The 21511-nt window shown below is 35.2% G+C and overlaps 1 protein-coding gene across 10 annotated transcripts in view; it reads left to right on the top strand.

Moving 5' to 3' along the window:
- Positions 1-21511, top strand: part of atg2a (autophagy related 2A) — a 76694-nt gene that overhangs the window by 31261 nt on the left and 23922 nt on the right. For 5 of the 10 annotated variants that reach the window (XR_015507014.2, XR_015507013.2, XR_015507012.2 and 2 more), the window contains exons 16-30: positions 2750-2837; positions 3420-3582; positions 5783-5925; positions 7783-7937; positions 10786-10940; positions 11018-11168; positions 11279-11463; positions 15416-15496; positions 15712-15818; positions 15903-15995; positions 16081-16151; positions 16268-16344; positions 18802-18972; positions 19052-19178; positions 20946-21169. Coding sequence is in view for 2 of the 10 variants with exons in the window: in XM_087280992.2 (XP_087137118.1) it covers positions 2750-2837; positions 3420-3582; positions 5783-5925; positions 7783-7937; positions 10786-10940; positions 11018-11168; positions 11279-11463; positions 15416-15496; positions 15712-15818; positions 15903-15995; positions 16081-16151; positions 16268-16344; positions 18802-18972; positions 19052-19178; positions 20946-21169 (1991 nt within the window). In the remaining 8 variants the exon portion in view is untranslated. Of the gene's footprint in view, positions 1-2749; positions 2838-3419; positions 3583-5782; positions 5926-7782; positions 7942-10785; positions 10941-11017; positions 11169-11278; positions 11464-15415; positions 15497-15711; positions 15819-15902; positions 15996-16080; positions 16152-16267; positions 16345-18801; positions 18973-19051; positions 19179-20945; positions 21170-21511 lie in introns of all 10 variants that reach the window. The other 5 variants (XR_015507018.2, XR_015507017.2, XR_015507016.2 and 2 more) reach the window with 1 other exon arrangement.

The following is a 21511-nucleotide window of genomic DNA, read 5'->3' as shown; positions in this document are numbered from 1 at the left end:
TTCATGTGGTATTGCTGTGTGTTAATAACTTAGTAAGTAACCATGTTCCTTATCATTGTAGATATGTTTAATTGAGTGCCATTGTGTATTTTGCTTTAAATCGCCTCAGGAAAAATATTACATGTGCAAACATCACAGCAGCGATGCACACATGTTAAACAGCTTGTTTGGTTGTTTGTAATCTAATATGATTATTTGTTATTATCGGCTTGTTGCTTGCCATGTGTTGTTGATGTAAGAATGTATTCAGTTTGATAATATTTCAGTTTGTTCATAATGATTATCACAAGCTCGCTTAAGGGCTGTCACCGCACACACACACACACACATACTGATCTGACAGCCTTAACAACAGCACAGGGGAGAGGTGCGGTGCGCCGGTCACTGAATCCAGAGTAGGAGCTCTCAACTCACCGCACATTCTCTCTTTATATTATGCTCTGTTTGTCATAAAATCATCTGAGCTCAATGCTTAGCTGCTCTGCCTGCTGTTGAGTGAAATTCACAGCGGTTTATCATAAACTTTTCATTGATTATTTTTGTCCTGCATTTGACAGTAAGAACGAACACAGAAGCGTTGTCTGATTGACAAGCAGCAGCTACATGTATTCAAAAAAATCTAAAACGCCAAATATAAAGAATCTATGCCGTATGTTAAGTAATACATTCTGTAACAAGCTTTTTGCTTGTACGGTGGCTCTGAACTGTCAAAACACCTCTAAAATGGCCTTTTTCGGACATTACATATTTGTTCATATGTACATTACTGTAGCAAGTTTTATTCAAGAACATTTGAGATGATTTCAGTCCTTAGCTCTTTCATTTTCATTTTGTTTAAAATATATATATAACTTGCTTTTTGATTAAATCCCACTTTGTTATTTGTTTGTTGTTGTTATGTTTGAAGAAAAGGAAATTATTGTTTGCATGCTGATTTATGTAAAATCTTGAATATAGGTCTCTATAATCACCTTGCAATTTTGAAAATATAACTTTTTTGAATATAGACAATTCAGTTCATAAGAGCAGTTCAATCTTTTATGAAGTTTGCTGTATAAAAATATAACATTTTGAAATATTTATAATTATCGGCCTATATATATCGGCTATCGGCCTCCAAGTCTGAAGAGTTATCGGTTATCGATATCAGCTAAAAAATCTATATCGGTGCATCCCTATTTTTTTGATAGTCTACAGAAAATAACATCTCTATAAAATAGCTTGCCTAATTACCCTAACCTGTCTAATTAACCTAATTCGCCTAGTTAAACCTTTAAAAGTCACTTTAAGCTGCATAGAAGTGTCTTGAAAAATATCAAGTAAAATATTATTTACTGTTATCATAGCAAAGATAAAATAAATCAGTTATTAGAAATGAGTTATTAAAACTATTATGTTTAAAAGTGTGTTGAAAAAAACTGCTCTCCGTTGAAAAGAAACTGGGGAAAAAAAATAAACAGGAGGGCTAATAATTCAGGGGGGCTAATAATTCTGACCTCAACTGTACACGCCTCATGTACACAAAATAGTGGTGGTGGTATTTCAAAATATAATTTTTTTGTGGACATTTTGATCAAAAGTAGCCTTTTCGCACATAAGAGATTAAAATCTTATATATATATATATATATATATATATATATATATATATATATATATATATATATATATATATATATATATATATATATATATCATATTTTTAATATATATATATATATATATATACATAAATATATATATATATATATATATATATATATATATATATATATACATATATATATACATATATATATATATATATATATATATATATATATATATATATATATATCATATTTATTATATATATATATATCATATTTATTATATATATATATATATATATATATATATATATATATATATATATATATATATATATATATATATATATATATTATAAATATTAAAACCTGCTTTAGATGGTATTCAGTGGATAAATATTATATATTTATATTTAATATACTGTTTCTTGCTACCTTGAGATCAATACCTAAGGAAACTCCCATTTACATTCTTAATAGATGTTGACAGTTAGTGTATATTATTGTTAAAAGAACTTAATATGTGATCTGACTTGTGATATAACCTAATCAAATAATATATTATTATTATATGAATTGTTAAGTATGAAAAAACATATTTTTTATTAATAACATGTCTTTACAGCTTAATGATTATGTGAATAAATCATGATGCATACAATTAATTATTGGAATTATATTATTAGTTATATTTGTGTCACTTTATTTTGATGGTCCCTTTCACACATTTTGTTGAATTAAAGTTACATTGCATCTACATGCCAACTAATTCTCTTTAGATTATAAGGAGACTGTTAGTGTTGGGGTGTAAGTGTAAGTTGACGTACTTACAAAGTTTCTCATTGTCAGATAAATGTTAAAGGAGCAGTATCAACAAATATTAAGCAGACAGTCTACTAATACTCAAATGAGAAGTAATTGGCATGTAGTTGCAATGCAATTTTAGTCAACAAAATGTGCAGTAGGGACCATCAAAATAAAGTGTTACCGTTATAGTATTATTATTATTATTATTATTATTATTATGTTAGTTATTTCCAGCTGATTGTGTTCCTGTTTCATAGATAGTTTTCTAGTTCATAGATTATTTTTAAGGTTTAGTTCTGAGGATACAGTGGTATTTTTCTCTTAAATCTTATCTGTAGTGTGTGTATGTTTCAGGAGTGTATGAGGGCTGGGATGGAGAGGCATTTCCCTGTATCCGTGTACAGAAGAGCACAGATCCGCAGAATCCTGATGGCATACCCAGGTCAGTTAGTGACTGCGTGCGTGCGTGCATGTGTGTGTATGTGTGTGCATGTTTTTGTGACTTGTCAGGACACAAATCTGTATACTGACACGGGTATGAAAAGGTACTAGAACAGGGGTGTCCAAACTCAGTCCTGGAGGGGCGGTGTCCTGCTTAGTTTAGCTCCAACTTGCCTCAACACGCCTGCAAGGATGTTTCTAGAAAGCCTGGTAGGAGCTTGATTAGTTAGCTCAGGTGTGTCTGATTGGGGTTGAAACTAAACTTTGTAAGACCCCCCCACCTCCAGGACACTGCTGATGTTCTCAATTATAAAAAAAAGCTTATAAATCACACATAATTCGTTTTTTAGAAAGTAAAACTGTACCGTTTCCTGTGAGCATTAGGTTTATGGATGGGATGAGGGTAGGGCTATAGAAAATACAGTTTGTACAGTATAAAAACAATGGAAACCTGTGTAATGTCCCCACAATTCACAAAAACAAACCTGTGTATTTGTGTGTATGTGCATGTGTTTCTAAGATTATGCTTTAAATAAAATAATAATACAGTGTTGACAAAAGATTTCCCTCTGTTTTTCTTCAGGATTCAGGTGCAGGTGAATGAAGGAGCCGGCTCTGACAGCATGGGTGTGTGTGAAGGACTGAACAGGGATCTGGGCTCCATGTCTCTGGAAAACCCCTGTGAACTGAGAGAAAAGAACAGCTCACCCTTCTCCTCTAACCGCACCATGTTTGAGACAGAAGAGGTGTGTGCACCCTGTCTGGGTACCTCTTTTTCTTGTGTACACAGTTAAAGTCAAAATTAAAGTAGCGCCTCTGTATATATTTTTTTCCAATTTCTCTTCAATGGAGAGCAGATTTTTTCAACACATTTCTAAACATAACAGTTTTAATAACTTATTTCTAATAACTGTTTTCTTTTATATTTGCCATAATGACAGCACATAATATTTTAACAGATATTTTTCAATTTACTAGTATTTAGCTTAAAGGGCTATTTACAGGCTTAACTAGGCTAATTAGGCAGGTTGGGATTATTAGGCAAATCATTGTATAATGATGGTTTGTTCTGTAGACTATCTAATAAAACTATTGCATAAGAGGGCTAATAATTTTGACCTTAAAATGGTTTCAAAACAAAAATGTGTTAAATTTGATATGATTTTTGATTATGCATTGTATGATTGTATGCTAAAGTTTGCCTGAATTAAATCTGTGAATATCAGGATGCTGTGTAGTTTATGAAATCAAAAGTAACCAAGGCAACACCATTATTTCTGCAGTTCTATAGGCGCCTACCTGCTGAATTAGCTAGATTTGATAAATTTTTCTATTCAGTTTATGAATAATGTTTTAGTTTTGGATTAGTTTCTTACATTAATATTTAGTCAACATACTGTAAGTTAACAGTATTTCCAGTTGAGACCTAAAGTGGTTTTAAGGTCTTAAAATGTATGGAAAGAGTCTAAAAAAGGTCTTTAAAGGTATTGAATTTCACTTTATGATTCCTGTACAGTCTATCAGGAAAGTATTCATAGCGCTTTACTTTTTCCACATTTTTTATGTTACAGTCTTCTTCCAAAATGGATTAAATTCATTTATTTCCTCAGAGTTCTAGACACAGTACCCATAATGGCAATGTGAAAAAAGGTTAAAAATAAAAAACCTGAAAAATCAAATGTACATCAGTATTCACAGCCTTTGCTCTATACTTTATGATACATGTTTGGCAGCAATTACAGCCTCAAGTCTTTTTGAATATGATGCCACAATCTTGGCGCACATGTCTTTGGGAATTTTTGCCCATTCCTCTTTGCAGTACCTCTCAAGCTCTATCAGGTTGGATGGGAAGCGACAGTGTACGGCCATTTTCAGATCTCTCCAGAGATGTTCAATAGGATTTAGGTATGGGCTCTATCTGGGCCACTCAAGGACATTCACCGAGTTGTTGTGAAGTCACTCCATTGATATTTGCATTGATGTACGCATTCACTCCAAAGAGTTCAGTTTTAGTTTCATCAGACCAGAGAATTTTGTTTCTTTTAGTCTGAGAGTCCTTCAGAAGCCTTTTGGCAAATTCCAGGCGGGAAGTGACTGGCCACTCTAATTGGTAGATTGCTGCACAGATGGTTGTTCTTCTGTAAGGTTCTACTGTCTCCACAGAAGAACGCTGGAGCTCAAGACAGAGTGTCCATCGGGTTATTGATCACCTCCCTGACTAAGGCCCTTCTCCCCCAATCACTCAGCTTAGATAGCCGGCCAGCTCTAGGAAGAGTCCTGGTGGTTCCAAACATCTTCCACTTAGGGATGATGGAGGCCACTGTGCTCATTGGAACTGTCAGAGCAGCAGAAATGTTTCTGTAACCTTCCCCAGCCTTGTGCCTCTAGACAATCCTGTCTCAGAGGTCTACAGACCATTTCCTTTGTCTTCATGCTTGGTTTGTGCTTTGACATGCAATGTCAACCCTGGGACCTTCTATAGACAGATGTATGCCTTTTCCAATCATGTCCAATCAACTGAATTTACCACAGCTGAACTCAGATTAAGCTGCTATCACAATTCACGCTACTAACAAACCCTTAACCAACACTACTAGCTTAATAAACTACTAAAATTGAGTTGTTAATTAATAGTTAGTAAGGTAGAAGTTGGGTTTAGGTTTTGGGTAGGATTAGGGATGCAGTATAAGATCATATTTTATAACTACTAATGAACAGTTATTATCTTTATAGTAGGCAGGTAATAAGCCAATAGTAAATAGTGTGTATTGTGACCCAAACTAAATGTTACCATATAAATAAACAACATATGTGCATTCTAGCATTTTCAAGTAATCCATGCTACACTGCACAAGTTGGTGCCAAGTAGTGACTGTGTGCATCTCTCAGTTTTTGTTTTTTTTTTGCCTTTTTTTATTAATATACATCTTTTATTCTCTGTCTCAGATGGTGATCCCAGCAGACCCAGAGGAGATGGAGGAGTTTCAGTCTCAGTGTATATGTCAGTGTCAGTATGTGGTTGATATCACGTTCCCTGTAGCCTACATCCTTCTGCCCAGTAAAGAGGCTTTCCTAAGCATCTATAACAGGTATTTCCTCACACTTACCCATTATTCACTTTTAATTCTACAAACACTGATTTAAGAGACACCTTTTCAGTAGGGCTGGGTAATATTATTTCACAAAAAAAAAATCAATTAACGTTTTGAATTCTTTTAAATTCTTCTGTTCTTGGATTTTTTTTACTTGTTTTGATTTGTTTTCTTTTACCTTTTTTTCTTTTATTGTAAAGCACTTTGTGACTTAATGTCTGTGAAAGGTGCTATATACAGTCAGGTCTATAAATATTAGGACATTGACACAATTCTCACATTTTGGGCTCTATACACCAACGGTCAGTGAATCTTTTAGTCATTGGATTTTCATTTTAGAAACAATTGTTACATTGTCGTCAAATGAAACAAGATCTATTACAAGACTCTTATAATAATACTAATAATAATAATAATAATATTAATTAAACCATTTTATAAAACCATAGTGAAAGTAAAGTTATAAATAGAACATCTTTCAAAATTATTTATTTCCCTATTATTTTGTACTGTTTATGATGAAAGAAGATGATGATGATGATGATGATGAAAGCCTTTTATTTGTCAAATACACTGTTACCTGCAGCGAAATTTGACCCCTCCGGCCGCACACAAACATCACACATTTCATATTTAACTTTGAAAATATATTTTATTGTAATACGAATTTGTTTTTATCATGTAATATTTTATGTATATCCATTTTTCCACGAAATTTTGCCATAAGTTACCATAAGTTGCTGATGTAGCAATAAATAAATAAATAGTCATTAATAAGAGACATCTTTCAAGATTATATATTTCCCTATTATTTTGTACTGTTTATGATGAAAGAAGAAGAAGAAGAAGAAGATGATGATGATGATGATGATGATAAAAGCCTTTTATTTGTCAAATATACTGTTACCTGCAGCGAAATTTGACCCCTCCGACCGTACACAAACATCACACATTTCAGGGGAAGGCAGGTCAGACGAGCAGTAGCATAGAACAAGGGTTCTCAACTGGTTTGGCCACATTTTTACATGGTCACATTTTTACATGGTCGTCAAGTTGCCCCCAAATTAAACTATAATACAATTTTAGGAATTATAATTAACTTGTATTTGTTTGTTAACATAAACAAGTAGTGACAGATAAATCAAAATCACCAAGACTTACAAATAAACAATATTTTCTTGCTGTCGTTTAACAAAACGTATCGAATTATACAACTATTACAAAGTAAAAACGACAAACACTGAAACAGTGGTTAGGGAAAGCAAAGGTTCAGTTACCATGAACTAAACTGAACTGTTAAAAAACATGGTGTCTGGTTTCTAAATGTCGTTTCAATTTAGAAGGTTTCATGTGCTCTTATGAGAGCACCTCACTACATGTGACACTGAGGCTTTAAGTCTTTTTGTCGTCAATATATGTAAATCCATACTTTAAATATTCAGGGTCATACTTGCGCTTTGACATATTTGTTGCTATAATTAAATGAATTTTCACATGTCAAATGGTAGGGTTGTCGCACACGCATTTAAAAATAAAAGTCTGGTATGAGCAAAATAAGTAAAAAATGAAATAAAAAATTTCACCACACACTCCACGACCCACTGAAAACATTCCCGCGACCCAAAAGACAGTTGAGAAACACTGGCATAGAAGACTAAATAAGATACATTAGAGAGAGTAAATAAGATACATTATGTACTAAGATACATTTGGGTACAATAAATGTATGTTTAATACAAACCTAAATATACATTCAGAAGTTTAATCATTTTTGTTTATGGTTATGTTATCGTTTGTCATCAAATCATATCAAAAGTTTGAGTGATGTGACGCTCTTCATCTTTTTCTCTATAGGATTAATAATGATCTGTTGATGTGGGAGCCTCCTCCACCTCCTCCGTCTCCTCCTCCTGCTCCTCCATCTTCTTTTCAAAGTTCTCGTAGTCCCTCTCACCATCACAGACACGAAGAGGATGAGTTTTACCTCTGTAAATCTGCCTTCAGGCTGGGTCAGTAATAACATTTTTTTTAGCTATATGTAGGCCCACATGGAATCTGCGCGTGCAGAATTTTGCAGATTTTCTGCAGATTTCCGCAGATTTTTAGCCCATAATTAATTCTGTTTATTTACTTGAGTAAATGTGTGTAAATCTATATTTATTCAGTTGTTAATATAATTACAGTAATATTATTGACCAATATGAAAATGTTCATCTGATTTATGTACAATGCAGTTTGTACAGTAGTATTTTCTGTCTTTTAGTAGATGTATTACATGAGAGACTTGCTTTGTTAACCAAATAAGAACATATAATTGTTTTTACATTTTAAACATTAAATAAAAGTTAAAAAGAGATTATTTTTTATTTCACATATTAAGGTTTTAGTTCTGATACTCCCAAAATAATTCAGCAGAAATCCACATATTTTTACTAAAATTCTTAGCAGAAATAGCAAAAAAAACGTCCGCAGATTCCGTTTGGCCCTATATGTTATGTTTGTGTTACACTGTTTTAGTATTTAATAATGCTTTGAATTAATTTGAAACTCATTTTGGTTTAAGTTATGTAATTTAGTTACAACTTTTGTCATTTTTATATTATCACTTTGTTTTATTTTTGTTGCTTAAAATTTTCTGTCTTTTTTATTTTAGGAATTTCAGGTGAAATCTTTTTAAAATTTACTTTTACTTATTTTTTTGCTTTGGCTTCTAATATTCTCTCTTTGTAAAACATTCCCCTCTTATCACTTTCTAATCTATTTTTATTCTGTCTTTTTTTGTTTGATACAAACACACACACACTTATATCCAGTGCACGTCATAAAGTAGTACTCCCTCTTTTAACAATGTATATTTTTATTCGTTTCTCTGTGAATGTAGACTGTTTATTTTGGTGCATTAAAACAAAATAATTGTATTATTTTAACAGTTACATTTATTGAATAAGAGTTTGCTTACCTAACATCTTTAGGTATAGTTCAAATATTGATAAAGAAATCATATTTTAACAAAAAAAAAGTATTTTTTTGTTTCTTTTCTATTCTTCTCTAACATATTAATTTGAGTTTTTTTGGACTGTGATCTTGAGTTATTTTGTTAAATTAGCTTTAGTTTTGTCTGCCTGACTACTCTAATGTATATACACAAATACACTCACTGGTCCATTAGGTAGACCTGTCCAACTGCTCTTTAATGCAAATTTCTAATCAGCCAATCACGTGGCTGCAGTTCAATGCATTTAGGCATGTAGACATGGTCAAGACTACCTGCTGCAGTTCAAAATGAGCATCAGAATGAGGAAGAAAGGGGATTTAAGTGACTTTGATTGTGGCTTGGTTGTTGGTGCTAGACAGGCTGGTCTGACTATTTCCGAAACTGCTGATCTACTGGTATTTTCATGCAAAACCGTCTCTAGGATTTACAGAGAATGGTCCGAAATAGAGAAAATATCCAGTGAGCGACACTTCTGTGGGCGTAAATGCCTTGTTGATGTCAGAGGAGAATGGCCAGACTGGTTCGAGCTGATAAAAAGGCAACAGTAACGCAAATAAGCTCTCGTTACAACTGAGGTATACAGAAGAGCATCTCTGAATGCACAACACGTCCAACATGAGGCAGATGGGCTACAGCAGCAGAAGACCACACCGGGTGCCACTTCTGTCAGCTTAGAACAGGAAACTGAGGCTACAATTCTCACAGGCTCACCAAAATTGGACAATAAAAGATTGGAAAAACGGTACCTGATCTGATGAGTCTCGATTCCTGATGCGATAATCGGATGGTAGGGTCAGAATTTGGCGTCAACAACATAAAAGCATGGATTAATCCTGCCTTGTATCAACGGTTTAGGCTGGTGATGGTGGTGCAGTGGTGTAATTGGGCCCATTAGTACAAATTGAGCATCGTGTCAACCCCACAGCCTACCTGAGTATTGTTGCTGACCATGTCCATCTCTTTATGACCACAGTAAGGTACTAACAGCAGGATAACGCATTATGTCATAAAGCACGAATCACCTCAGACTGGTTTCTTGAACATGACAATGAGCTCTCAATCCAATAAAGCACCTTTGGGATGTGGTGGAACGAGATATTTGCATCGTGGATATGCAGCCGACAAATTAGCAGCAAATGTGTGATGCTATCATGTCAATATATACCAAAATCTTTTAGGAACATTTCCAGTACCTTACTGAATCTATGTCATGAAGGATTAGGGCAGTTCTGAAGGCAAAAGGTCCACCCCGGTACTAGTAAGGTGTACCTAATAAAACGGCCAGTGAGTGTATAATCTTGTAAAGCATCCTGTAGAGCACAGGTGTCAAACTCAGTTCCAAAAGGGCCGCAGCTCTGCACAGTTTAGTTCCAACCCTAATTAAACACACCTGATCAAACTATTTGAGTCCTTCAGGCTTGTTTGAAACCTACAGGTAAGTGTGTTGGAGCAGGGTTGGAACTAAACTGTGCAGGGCTTCGGCCCTCCAGCAATTAAGTTTGACACCCCTGCTGTAGAAAGTTTTTATTTTTATTTTTTTAATGGAGACCTGTGCACTGTATATATAATTACTTTGTATTTCTCCTCTAACACCAACAGTGATCACCTTCAGTTTTCTATTAATATTTTTCTACTTTATTTTCCTCGCAAGTTTCTGACCTTCTAACGAAAACTCTTACGCTTCGACTACATTAGACTAACAAGGAATTGTCATATTAATGTTTGTTTGTTGCTTTCATTACTTAATGTTCTCATTTATTTGCACTTAAAGCTAAAAGTGTCTGCCAAATAATTTCTTGTAAAATTGAAGATAATAAAATCATTTAAGAAATGTTTCTTAATCTTTTCACGCATCATTCCAGAATCTGACTCTGAGGAGGAGGAGTCTCAGTTCTATTCAGCCAGCCAATCAAAACGAAGGAAACAGTTAGAGCCTCAGTCAAGCCACGCCCTCAGTCTGCTCTGTTTGACTGTGCTGATTGGCAAAGGTCGCCTTCAAGCCATGACAGACAGCAAGGTATTATATATGTTGAAATAATAAGGTGTAGCATTGCCACTATTTTTTAAGTTGACACCAATGCAATTGTCTTTAAGAATGAAGCTGGACGGAAAGTGGAGCTCTGTCATGGAGAGCTCATATTGGACTTGGAAGGAGGGAAGATTTTTAGTGTGACACAACACCAGAACAATCCCAATCTCAACTTTCTGACTATAGAAAGCAAACGAGTGGAGCTGTACCATAAAGGTGAGCTTCAAATCGCATCAAACCTATTATTCCTGTTGTTTTGACATGGAAATAAGTCATTGTTTTGTTCTGAATTCTTGTTTTTTGTATGTTTGGCTTTTTTTCTACAGCGGAGGTGCCAGACTCCCCTATTCCTGTGAAACTAGAAATGCCCAGGTTCACTTCTCCAGCTCATCTGGACCCTACCATTTACCCCACGGAGGTGGGTGTGAGCAGCGTCGGTGGCAGAGAAACCGACGTTCAGATGCTGTCGACTGCCATCAAAGTCACGTTAGATCTTGAGAGGAATGTCAAGGTTTGTGTGTCAATTTTACTTCATCTGAATTCACACAGAATCATCACCTCAGGCCTCAATCATGAAACACAATCAAAAACATTATTGGGTAAATTATTCATAAATTCTGTTCTGATATAAATTTTTAGATTTGTCAAGTGTTTATATTTTCCAAATGTTAGTTGGTATGAAAAAATATGCATTAAATTATGTTTAAGCTTAAAGAGCCCTTATTTTGCATTATAAATGGTCATATTTTGGTTTTGGGGGTCTCCAACAACATGCTGATATGCGTGCAATGTCAAAAAACACTTTCCTTGTCTTATAATATGCGTTTATGTTTTACCTAATCATCCCAACGACTCCCATATGAATTGTTCAGCGATTCATTTATTCCCAAATCCCTCTTTGGCGCAAAGCTAATCTGCGCTGATTGGTCTGATGAACCAGTCTGTTGTGATTGGTTGACTGCGTCCATTGCGAGATGAAGAGAAATGCCCACCACGGCTATGTTGAACAGATGTGTAACTTCATGGCTAAGTAGCTCACAGAGTGTGTGAGACCCCTTTAAATCACTAAAGGAAGAAGCATGCGTCACTTTTCCAACAGGGTTTTGGACAGAATATGTAAACAGCCCCATAAAGATTTAACCTGAGAGATACAGTACAAGATTACAAGAGATACAGTACGCGATTACAAGCAGCATGGGTGACTACAACTTATAACACAAATTTAAACATATATTTTGCAAACACTAAAAACGCTTTACAGATTTTTGGGGGAAATCATCAAATCTACCATGTTCATCGTGTGCAGTATCCACCCGGATAACACAACGGCAGCCATATTCTGCCAGACTGCACACTAGATAGTAATTGATACCAATTATTATATGCTTAGGATGGAGGCCAGTGAGCAAATTTGGCCAGGATGCTGGGGTTAAACCTCTACTCGTTTTCTTTTTTTTTTTTCTTCTTTTTTTTGAAAGACAACCTGAGATTTTTAACAACCATGGCGAGTCAGGACCTCGATGTAATGTCTCATTCGAAAGACGGTGTTCACTAAGCAATATAGAGTCCCCATCAATATACTGGGGCGTTAGGACCCACACAGAGCACACCCCTCCTGTTGCCTCACTAGCACCACTTCCGGCAGCAACATAGTTTTCCCATGTGGTCTCCCATCCAGGTACTGACTGGACGCAGCCTTGCTTAGCTTGAGTGGGTGACCATGTGAGAGTTGCAGAGAGCTAGCTGCCGGACAAGAGGTGGAAAAGTATTACAAGAGTTTTGTACATGTAAATGGAGTGTTTAATTAACCTCCCATTAATGTAATTTGATGCAACTACAATGTAACACAATGTATCTTCATGCAATAAATCCACTGAAACGAAATTAGCATGGCAGTCACTAAAGACAGGGGTTCTCAACTGGTTTGGCCATGGGACCCACATTTTCACATGGTCATCAAGCCGTGACCCAAATTTTTAGGAATTATAATATGATTTTAGGAATTATAATTCATTTGTATTGAATTGTTAACATACACAACTAGTGACAGATAAATTATGAGGAAATCACCAAGACTTACAAATAAACAATATTTTATTGCTGTCATTTAACAAAATGCATCAAATTTTAGAAATATTACAGAGTAAAAATGTCGAATACTGTAAACAGTGGTTAGGGTAAGGAAAAGTTAAAGGGCCATGAAACCCCCTTGTTTCAGCAGAGTGTTTTCACACCTCTACTTTGGAAAAAGTCAGAAAAGTGGGCGTGTCCAGCTCTGTTTAGTGGGGAGTGTCGGAGGAAGAAAAGAGGCTTGGTGTGGGAGTGTCTATTTGGGCGCGCTGAATTTCAGAGTCAAAACACACACCCAACAGGGGAGAAAGGGACTGTTTACATGGACATCTGTAGTCGAATTATTTTTAGACTTTAACTGCAGTTTGGCTCTTTCATTCAGGGAATTCATTCATGTCCCTCGCCACAAACGAGATATTTGATTCGAGGATCTGCTCTAAGCGTGTATTTTCATGCAATGTTTGATACCGCACGGCAAATGAGAGAAAAAAAACTCAACATTTCCCGGAAACTTAGATGCACACGGCAGGTAGTGTCAGAAAGCCGCGTGTGTTATTCCGGTCACAAAATCCTACATGAGGTTATAGTTTGGTTGTAAAGCTAACTTGTTTACACTCGGTGCAATAGTTTGTTCGATACGAATAAAATACGAACTGAATAAACAAAGAGCACTGGTCGCTCACTTACCAAATCTGTAGAGTCAGGACAATCCACAGCAACTAGAGCCGCGTCTTTATTAAGAGAAGACTACAAGCGAATCCGAATCTCAGCGTTTGCAGATGAGAACAGCTCTCAGGTAAACAATAATCCTCCTTAGACACGTAAGTTATTGTTGTCGCGCGTCGCGTACACTGTTAATCCACGCGTGAGTCTGAGCTCTCACAGAGAGAAAAGGAAAACGAAACTTAACTGCAGCAAACTATAAAAGCAACACTTCACGCTTGTTTTGCCAACACAACGTGGCGTCTCTGCCGTCTGAACACTATGACAGTAATGAATATTAATGAAGTTGCACAATAGAGCACGCTGATTGGTTTGAACCAAGCCTTTCTCATGCATTAATGCAGCAGGCTGTAAGACGTAATAAGACACACTCTGGCACAAATGTCCAGTCTGCACCCTGGAATACACGCTATTATGTCATGACCGTGACGCAGCTTCAAAAATTCGTTTCAAACCGGAAGTACGAATTTGCTTGAAATAACGCAAAAACAACCAATTTACACTTTTTAGGGAAATATAGGTGTCCTAATAGTGTTTTTAGCAGTGTGGGACACATATACGACTGTCAACAGCTCACAAAATGTGTTCTGGTGTTTCGTGACCCTTTAAGTTACCATTAACTAAACTGAACTGTTTATAAAACATTAACACTGATCTGCTTGAACTGAACAGAAACCAGCAAACTGAAGTAAAATTATTAAAACAATCATAACCATTTTATAATAATCAGCAGTTATTTGCTGTTCTGCTTTTGTGTGGGCTTTCTTGGCCTTTGCTACACGGTGAGCACAGTAAGATGTACTTGTACTTGTTTTGAACATGAATATGTTCGGCACTTTTGTGATGCCCTCAGCTATTAGAGTCGTCTTAGAAAATAGTCCACATGTTTTTCCTTGCCACTGGGATGTTTGGTTTCTAAATGTGGTTTTAATTTAGGTTTCATTTCTCTCGTGAAAGCACCTCACTACATATGACACACTGAGGTTTTAAGCCTTACTCGCTCGCGCCCGTCAGAATCTGTGGGCTAGCGCAGAAGCTCCATTAAATATACTGGCGTCAAATAAATGCTCATATTATAAAGACATGGCGCGGGCAAATGTAGTTTAATGCAGTGCCTCTTGTACAATCTGAGGCTCACTTTATATCGGATATCACTCAGCCAGTGGAGGTCGCTGATTTTAAAAGAAAACAGACCTTAAAACGCGCCGGTTTTTGCATTGCAGTGCGCCAAAAGCGCTTAACCCAGGTTACTGGCAAAGTAAAAGTCTCATTAGCATACTTCGGCACGCGTATTTTAAAATAAAAGTCTCATATAAGCAAAATAAGTTAAATATTAAACTTTTGTTGTTTTTTTGATCACACACTCCAGTTGAGAAACACTGACTAAAGATATATCAATTACTATTTTTCTCAATTTCCCAATCTGTAAGATGTTAAATTGTTGGGGAGGGGGTTATTATGTGGGAAAAAAAGATTCATAATAATAAAATCATAATAATCATAAATAAAAAGCTTTAAAAAAAGGTTTTCTTTAAAGCCTTTTTAAAACATTTTTTAAAAATTGATGCGTTTAAATGTCTTGACTTAATTTGACCTCTTCTATGTTGATTACGAGGCGATTGTTGTTTGTCACCTGTACGTGTGCTGAGTTTTTGGTCATTTCTTTGCAGGAGTTTCTGGTTGCCCTGCGACTCCATGGTGCTACTTTGCGACATCACATGGCGTTGACCAATCATAGCTGGCATGAGCAGGTATGAACTTTAAAAGCGGTGGAGGGATCTGTGGTGAATGTCTGCCTTATGTTTATTCTGTTTTGCAGTTTTTGTTTTTGTAAGAAGTCTTAAGCTACAATTATAGTTTTTGAAAACATATTTCTAAGTATTTCTCTTTATTTGTAAGTAGAAGAGAACCCATGAATGGTTTTCAATTTCAGTTACCCTTCAAAACTGTGTTTTTTTCAAACCAGATTGTTGATTTCCTTGATGTCATCGATGACGACATTTTAGGCTACACCCCGCCTGCCGTCATCACCGTTCTCCACACTCACCTGGCCACCTGTGCAGTGGACTACAGGTACAGTCAATGTCTGGTGTAGTCTCAAAACTCATTTTGGTTCATCATTATGTCAACTTTCTATTTTTTTTTTTTCCGCTGTAGGCCTCTTTATCTTCCTCTGCGAGTTCTGTTTACGGCCGAGTCCTTTTCTTTATCCAGCAACATCATTGTAGACACCGCAACCTTTCACCTCAGGTACTGTTGATCGTAGTGGGATTATTATTAAGTGTCATGCTGAGATTTTTTGATTGAACCTAACAAATGTCAAATCTTACTTCAGGTTTATCTTAGATGACTCTGCTTTATACCTGTCTGATAAATGTGAAAGTGACACAGTGGATTTGAGGCGAGGTATTAAACAATCATAGCTTTCAATATCAGAATAACTGCATTTTCCTAAATGTGAGGTTCCTTTCATCATTGTTTGTGTGTGTGTGTGTGTGTGTGTGTGTGTGTGTGTGTGTCAGACTATGTGTGCGTGTTAGACATTGATTTACTGGAACTGGCCATAACGACTTGGAAAGGAAGTGACTCAAGTAAATTGGTAAGTTTCATGTTAACAGTTACTACCTAATTCTAAAGGATTTGAATTGTATTATTTTTAGAAATATATTTACAGTGTGTTTGTAGTTTAATATTTTATGTAGGTTTACATGGGTAAATGCATAGTTGACCTCTATTTCTTTTTGATTTATATATAATTTTCTTGTCGGCTTAGTCCCTTTATTAATCCGGGGTCGCCACAGCGGAATGAACCGCCAACTTATCCAGCAAGTTTTTACGCAGCGGATGCCCTTCCAGACGCAACCCATCTCTGGGAAACATTCACACACACACTCATACTCATACGCTAAGGACAATTTAGCCTACCCAATTCACCTGTACCACATGTCTTTGGACTGTGGGGAAAACCGGAGCACCCAGAGGAAACCTACGCGAAGGCAGGGAGAACATGCAAACTCCACACAGAAACATCAATTGAGCGGAGGTTCGAACCTGCAACCCAGCGACCTTCTTGCTGTGAGGCGACAGCACTATCTACTGCGCCACTGCCTCGCCTATATATATATATATATATATATATATATATATATATATATATATATATATATATATATATTATATATTTATATATATATATATATATATATATATATATATATATATATATATATATATATATATATATATATATATTAGTGCTGTCAATCGATTCCAAAAAATTAACTAATTAATCACACTTTTTTTTTTTTATTAATCGCTATTAATCGCAATTAATCACATTTAAAAGACTGAAACTTGTAGTTTTGGCTTTTCAAATGTAAAATTAATGTAAACGCCAGACAATAATTACTTAGATTCAAAATATAATTGTTTAATAGAATTTTTGTTTAACTTGTAACACAGATTTCTTCATGTAAACAACAAACCCAAAATAAACCATCAAGATCCTGGCTTGACAGCCATATTTATTACAGAAATCAAAACACAGGCATGATAATACCATTTGAATTTCAAAACAATCAATGCCTATAAAGAACAAAATGATTGCCAAGGTGGAGTCTAAGTGGACTGCAAAAAAATGCCAAAATACAGGCATTGCAGATATGGAAATTGGAAAATTATAATAACAATAAAATATTAAATACAGACAATTGCACTCATTGCAAATGTGTATTGCTGTGAGTTGAGAACATTAATTATAACGTAGAAACAATTTTGCTTAGTCCTCCTTTACATTCAGTCAGTTGCTAAAACAGTCCAGTCTGTTAACATTATCGGGGGATAATGTGGACCTTTTCTTTTAAATGATGTGAGCTGAGAGTGCAACGCAATCTCACGGCAGTTCGTAACTTTTTGATTTGGTGGCTACGGACAACGACGTTTAGGCAGGTTTGTTGCTAAGAAACACACACAGACACACACACTCATACACACAACGCGCGCAGGACAGGGCAGCCGGAGCGACTCCCTTCAGATTCAACACGCATGATCGCGTTAATAAAATTTGCTGAAACTAAGCGTTTTATAGTATGGCTGTATTTCACAAGATTTCTGACACAATGTGAAGCAGACGCTTTACAAATGTCTTTACGACTTCACCTGGCAGTTTCTGAGTACATTTACATGGACACCAATACTCTGATTTTATTATGATTAAGATAATACTCTTATTAAAAGTCTACAATGTAAACAGTGATTTTTGATTACCTTAAAGGAACACCAAGTCACGAAATGCAGAGGTTTTTTTTTTCGTTCGCCATCCATTAAAACAAAAGTCAAAAGTTAAAAATGGAACTCCTGAGAATTGCATGAAACTTTGGAGAAAATGCTGGAGAGCCTGGTGATGCGACTTTAATTGTTTTAAACTGAAACTTGCCTTCAAAAAGTGCTTACTTGGTCTTATCTATATTTCTTTGCATGTTGAACACACGTCGATCACAACCGGAAATAAAAAAACTGCAACTGCGTTAATTGCGTTAATTTTTTTAACGCGTTAATTATTTCAAATTAATCGCATGCGTTAACGCACTAATTTTGACTGCACTAATATGTATATGTATGTATATATATAGATAGATAAATATCTAGGTACTAATTGTATGATAAGCCATGTCAGGAAAGCTAATGTGTGAATATATAAATAATTATTTAACTAAGTTACAGTTTTATAATAATAAACAATGTTTTTGGTTTGTTTTTTTAATAAATAATCAGTAATTCAATAAACAAATAAAATAAAGATTAATAAAGTAAAAAAGATATTGCAATGTTGTGTTGAAAAAGTTTAACTTAACTCTTTGAACTATTTTTAAATTAAACTGCTAGGTGAAACCAATATTTTTTGTAATAAGCATGTCATTGTCAAATCTTTATCAATGAACATAAACGTATTAACATAAATGGGTTTTTAAATTAATGTTAGCCAGATTTTGTTGCTGTCCATCATTCTATCTCTCCTTGTTATTAACTATCTTCTTTTCTTAATGAACATTTCCAGACTCAGCCACTGTTTGAGCTGCGGTGTTCTAATAATGTGGTTCACGTACACACCTGTGCGGACTCGTGCGCTGCTCTGGTTAACATGCTGCAGTACCTGGTTTCACTAGGTGATCTACACCCTCCTCCTCGCCACACGTCCCCCACAGAAATTGCCGGTCAGAAACTTCCGGTAAGAGCTGTCTTTTAAAATCGTTGTGCAGCTTTTTTTATCCTTGTTTATATTCAACTCAAAATGTTCTGTGCTCTAGCTGTCAGAAAGTCCTGCCTCCCTTCCGTCCTGCCCACCAGCCGAGACCGCAGAGATTAACCAATACGACCTCACAGATGCTTTGATTGACACCGAGAGAATTCTACAAGAAGACACCCAAGATTCTGGTTAGATTTTTGGCAGTTCTTTATTGATCCAAGCAATAGTTTACTTATAAAAAAAAAACATTCCATTATGTAAATAAGTTGTCATTTAATAAGAATATGTCAATAACTTAATTTTGACAAAAATGTCAGATAGAACCTTATAATTCTAAGGTGACGATATGGCAATTTATGCAAAGAACATATATGGCATACAAATTTTTGGATTTTACATATATAAAATATGTCATATCTGCAACATTTATTTATTCATTTTCTTTCTGAGTTAGTCCCTTTATTAATCTGAGGTCGCCACAACGGAATGAACTGCCAGCTTATCCAGCATATGTTTTACGCAGCTTATGCCCTTCAAGCTGCAACCCATCACTGGGAAACACCCAAATGCACTCATTCACACTCATACACTACGGAAAATTTAGCTTTTTCAATTTACCTACAGCGCATGTCTTTGGACATGTGGGGGAAACCAGAGCAACCCACGCGAACACAGGGAGAACATGCAAACTACACACAGAAATGCTAACTAACCCAGCCGAGGCTCTAATCAATTACCTTCTTGCTGTGGGGCGATTCTGCTACCTACTGTCGCCCTTTATATGCAACATATTATATATTGTTATATTAAATTTATTTATTTTTATTAAAAAATATATTCTATATATATTTAAAGTGTTTGTATATATTTATATTCATTTATAAATTTTTAATTATTTTATTTTTGTTTTTAACAATTATTAATGCTTTATATAAAATATAAATTATAAATATATAATAAATTATATATTTATTTATTTATTTATTTTTCAGTCATTGGAATTATATGTACATAAATATGTATGTTCAAATATATTTTCAGCTATATTTTAGATTTTAAACGGCTATGAATTTCTTTCTTCTGTTTAAAATGAGGCAAAATATTGCCATCCATAATAGGAAGAAAGTACTATGACCAGCCAAAAACTTGTGGCTAAACGTCTGATGCATATGGCTCGTTTTTTCTGGAAACACACAGCAGATTTGAAGTTGTCCTCTGACTGGTTTAAATAAAGAGGATTTATTGCAGTTGAGTGTAGAACAATTAGCAATCTAAACCAGTCTGCCTGGAAACAAGACAGAGCGGATAAAAACAAGTGTGATGTTTACATCGATGACGGTGCTTATTAATAGAGTCATATTAAACCACTGATATTTAATTTAAATTTTTAAAAAAATGTTATTGTTATTATTATTATTTTTTTAGCTCTTATCATAAACTTGGTAATTTATTATTATATATTTTTTTAATTTCTTTTAATTTTTGTATTTTATTTTAAATGTATTATTATTATTATTTCTTTTAGAGGATATGTTTGTTTTTATTTCATACATTTAAATAATTTTATTTTAAGGGGATAGTGGGAAAATAAGAAAAATAAGACAATCTGTATTTTTTCCTTTGTTGTATGGTATACTATGATGTATTGTCTTGTTAAACACCAATTTAAAAAAAAAATCAGTTCCTTTAAAAACAGCGTATTAAGCCAGCCCTGAACAGAATACACTCAAAAAAATAAGTTTGCTGTTTGGTTAAACTGCTTATTTAAAATGAGCTAAAACAACACAATTCTTGAGTTTTATTTTGGGACAACTTAATTGTTTTATGTTTAATCCGCTTCAATTTGTAAAAACCAATAAGTGAACTTAATTCCTTCATGTTGTCCCAACACAAATTTGATTGTGTGAAACCCAGCATGATTAATGATTATATATGCCTGTGTATTTGATGAGCAGGTTCTCCGTCCATCCGTCGAGCGTCACCTGTCTCAGTCTATCTGTTCCCGGATGAAGCCCCCAAGCTCCGCCCCTCTGTTCTAGAAGGGGAGGAGTCTGATATTGATGGACTGGTGAGCACCGCTATGGAGGCTCATGCAGATATGATGTCAGACGAAGGCTCGGAATGTTCCACCGACAACGATGACTTCTGCATCCTAGAGGCTCCTGGGATGGGCATACCGGTATGTATCAGTGTTGGATTTTTTAAAATGTCTCATTTCAGACATCCACCAACTCTGTCTAAAATAAATTATTTTTGACCTGTATAGTCAATAGCTATGCTTCCATTTAAAAAAAATGTAAAAATTATTTAAAAACAATTAGGTGACATAGTGGTGCAGTAGGTAGTGCTGTCGCCTCACAGCAAGAAGTGTGCTGGTTTGAGCCTCGGCTGGGTCAGTTGGCATTTCTGTGCGGAGTTTGCATGTTCTCCCTGCATACGCGTAGGTTTCCTTCAGGTGCTTCGGTTTTCCCCACTGTCCAAAGATTTGTGGCACAAACTGAAGACTGAGGAGCAGGGGGTA

This window comes from Danio rerio, chromosome 14 (genome assembly GCF_052040795.2).
Source record: "Danio rerio strain M-AB ecotype USA chromosome 14, GRCz13ab, whole genome shotgun sequence".
Taxonomy (NCBI): domain Eukaryota; kingdom Metazoa; phylum Chordata; class Actinopteri; order Cypriniformes; family Danionidae; genus Danio; species Danio rerio.
The sequence above is the reverse complement of the archived record's forward strand: the minus strand, read 5'-3'. Positions and strand labels throughout refer to the sequence as shown.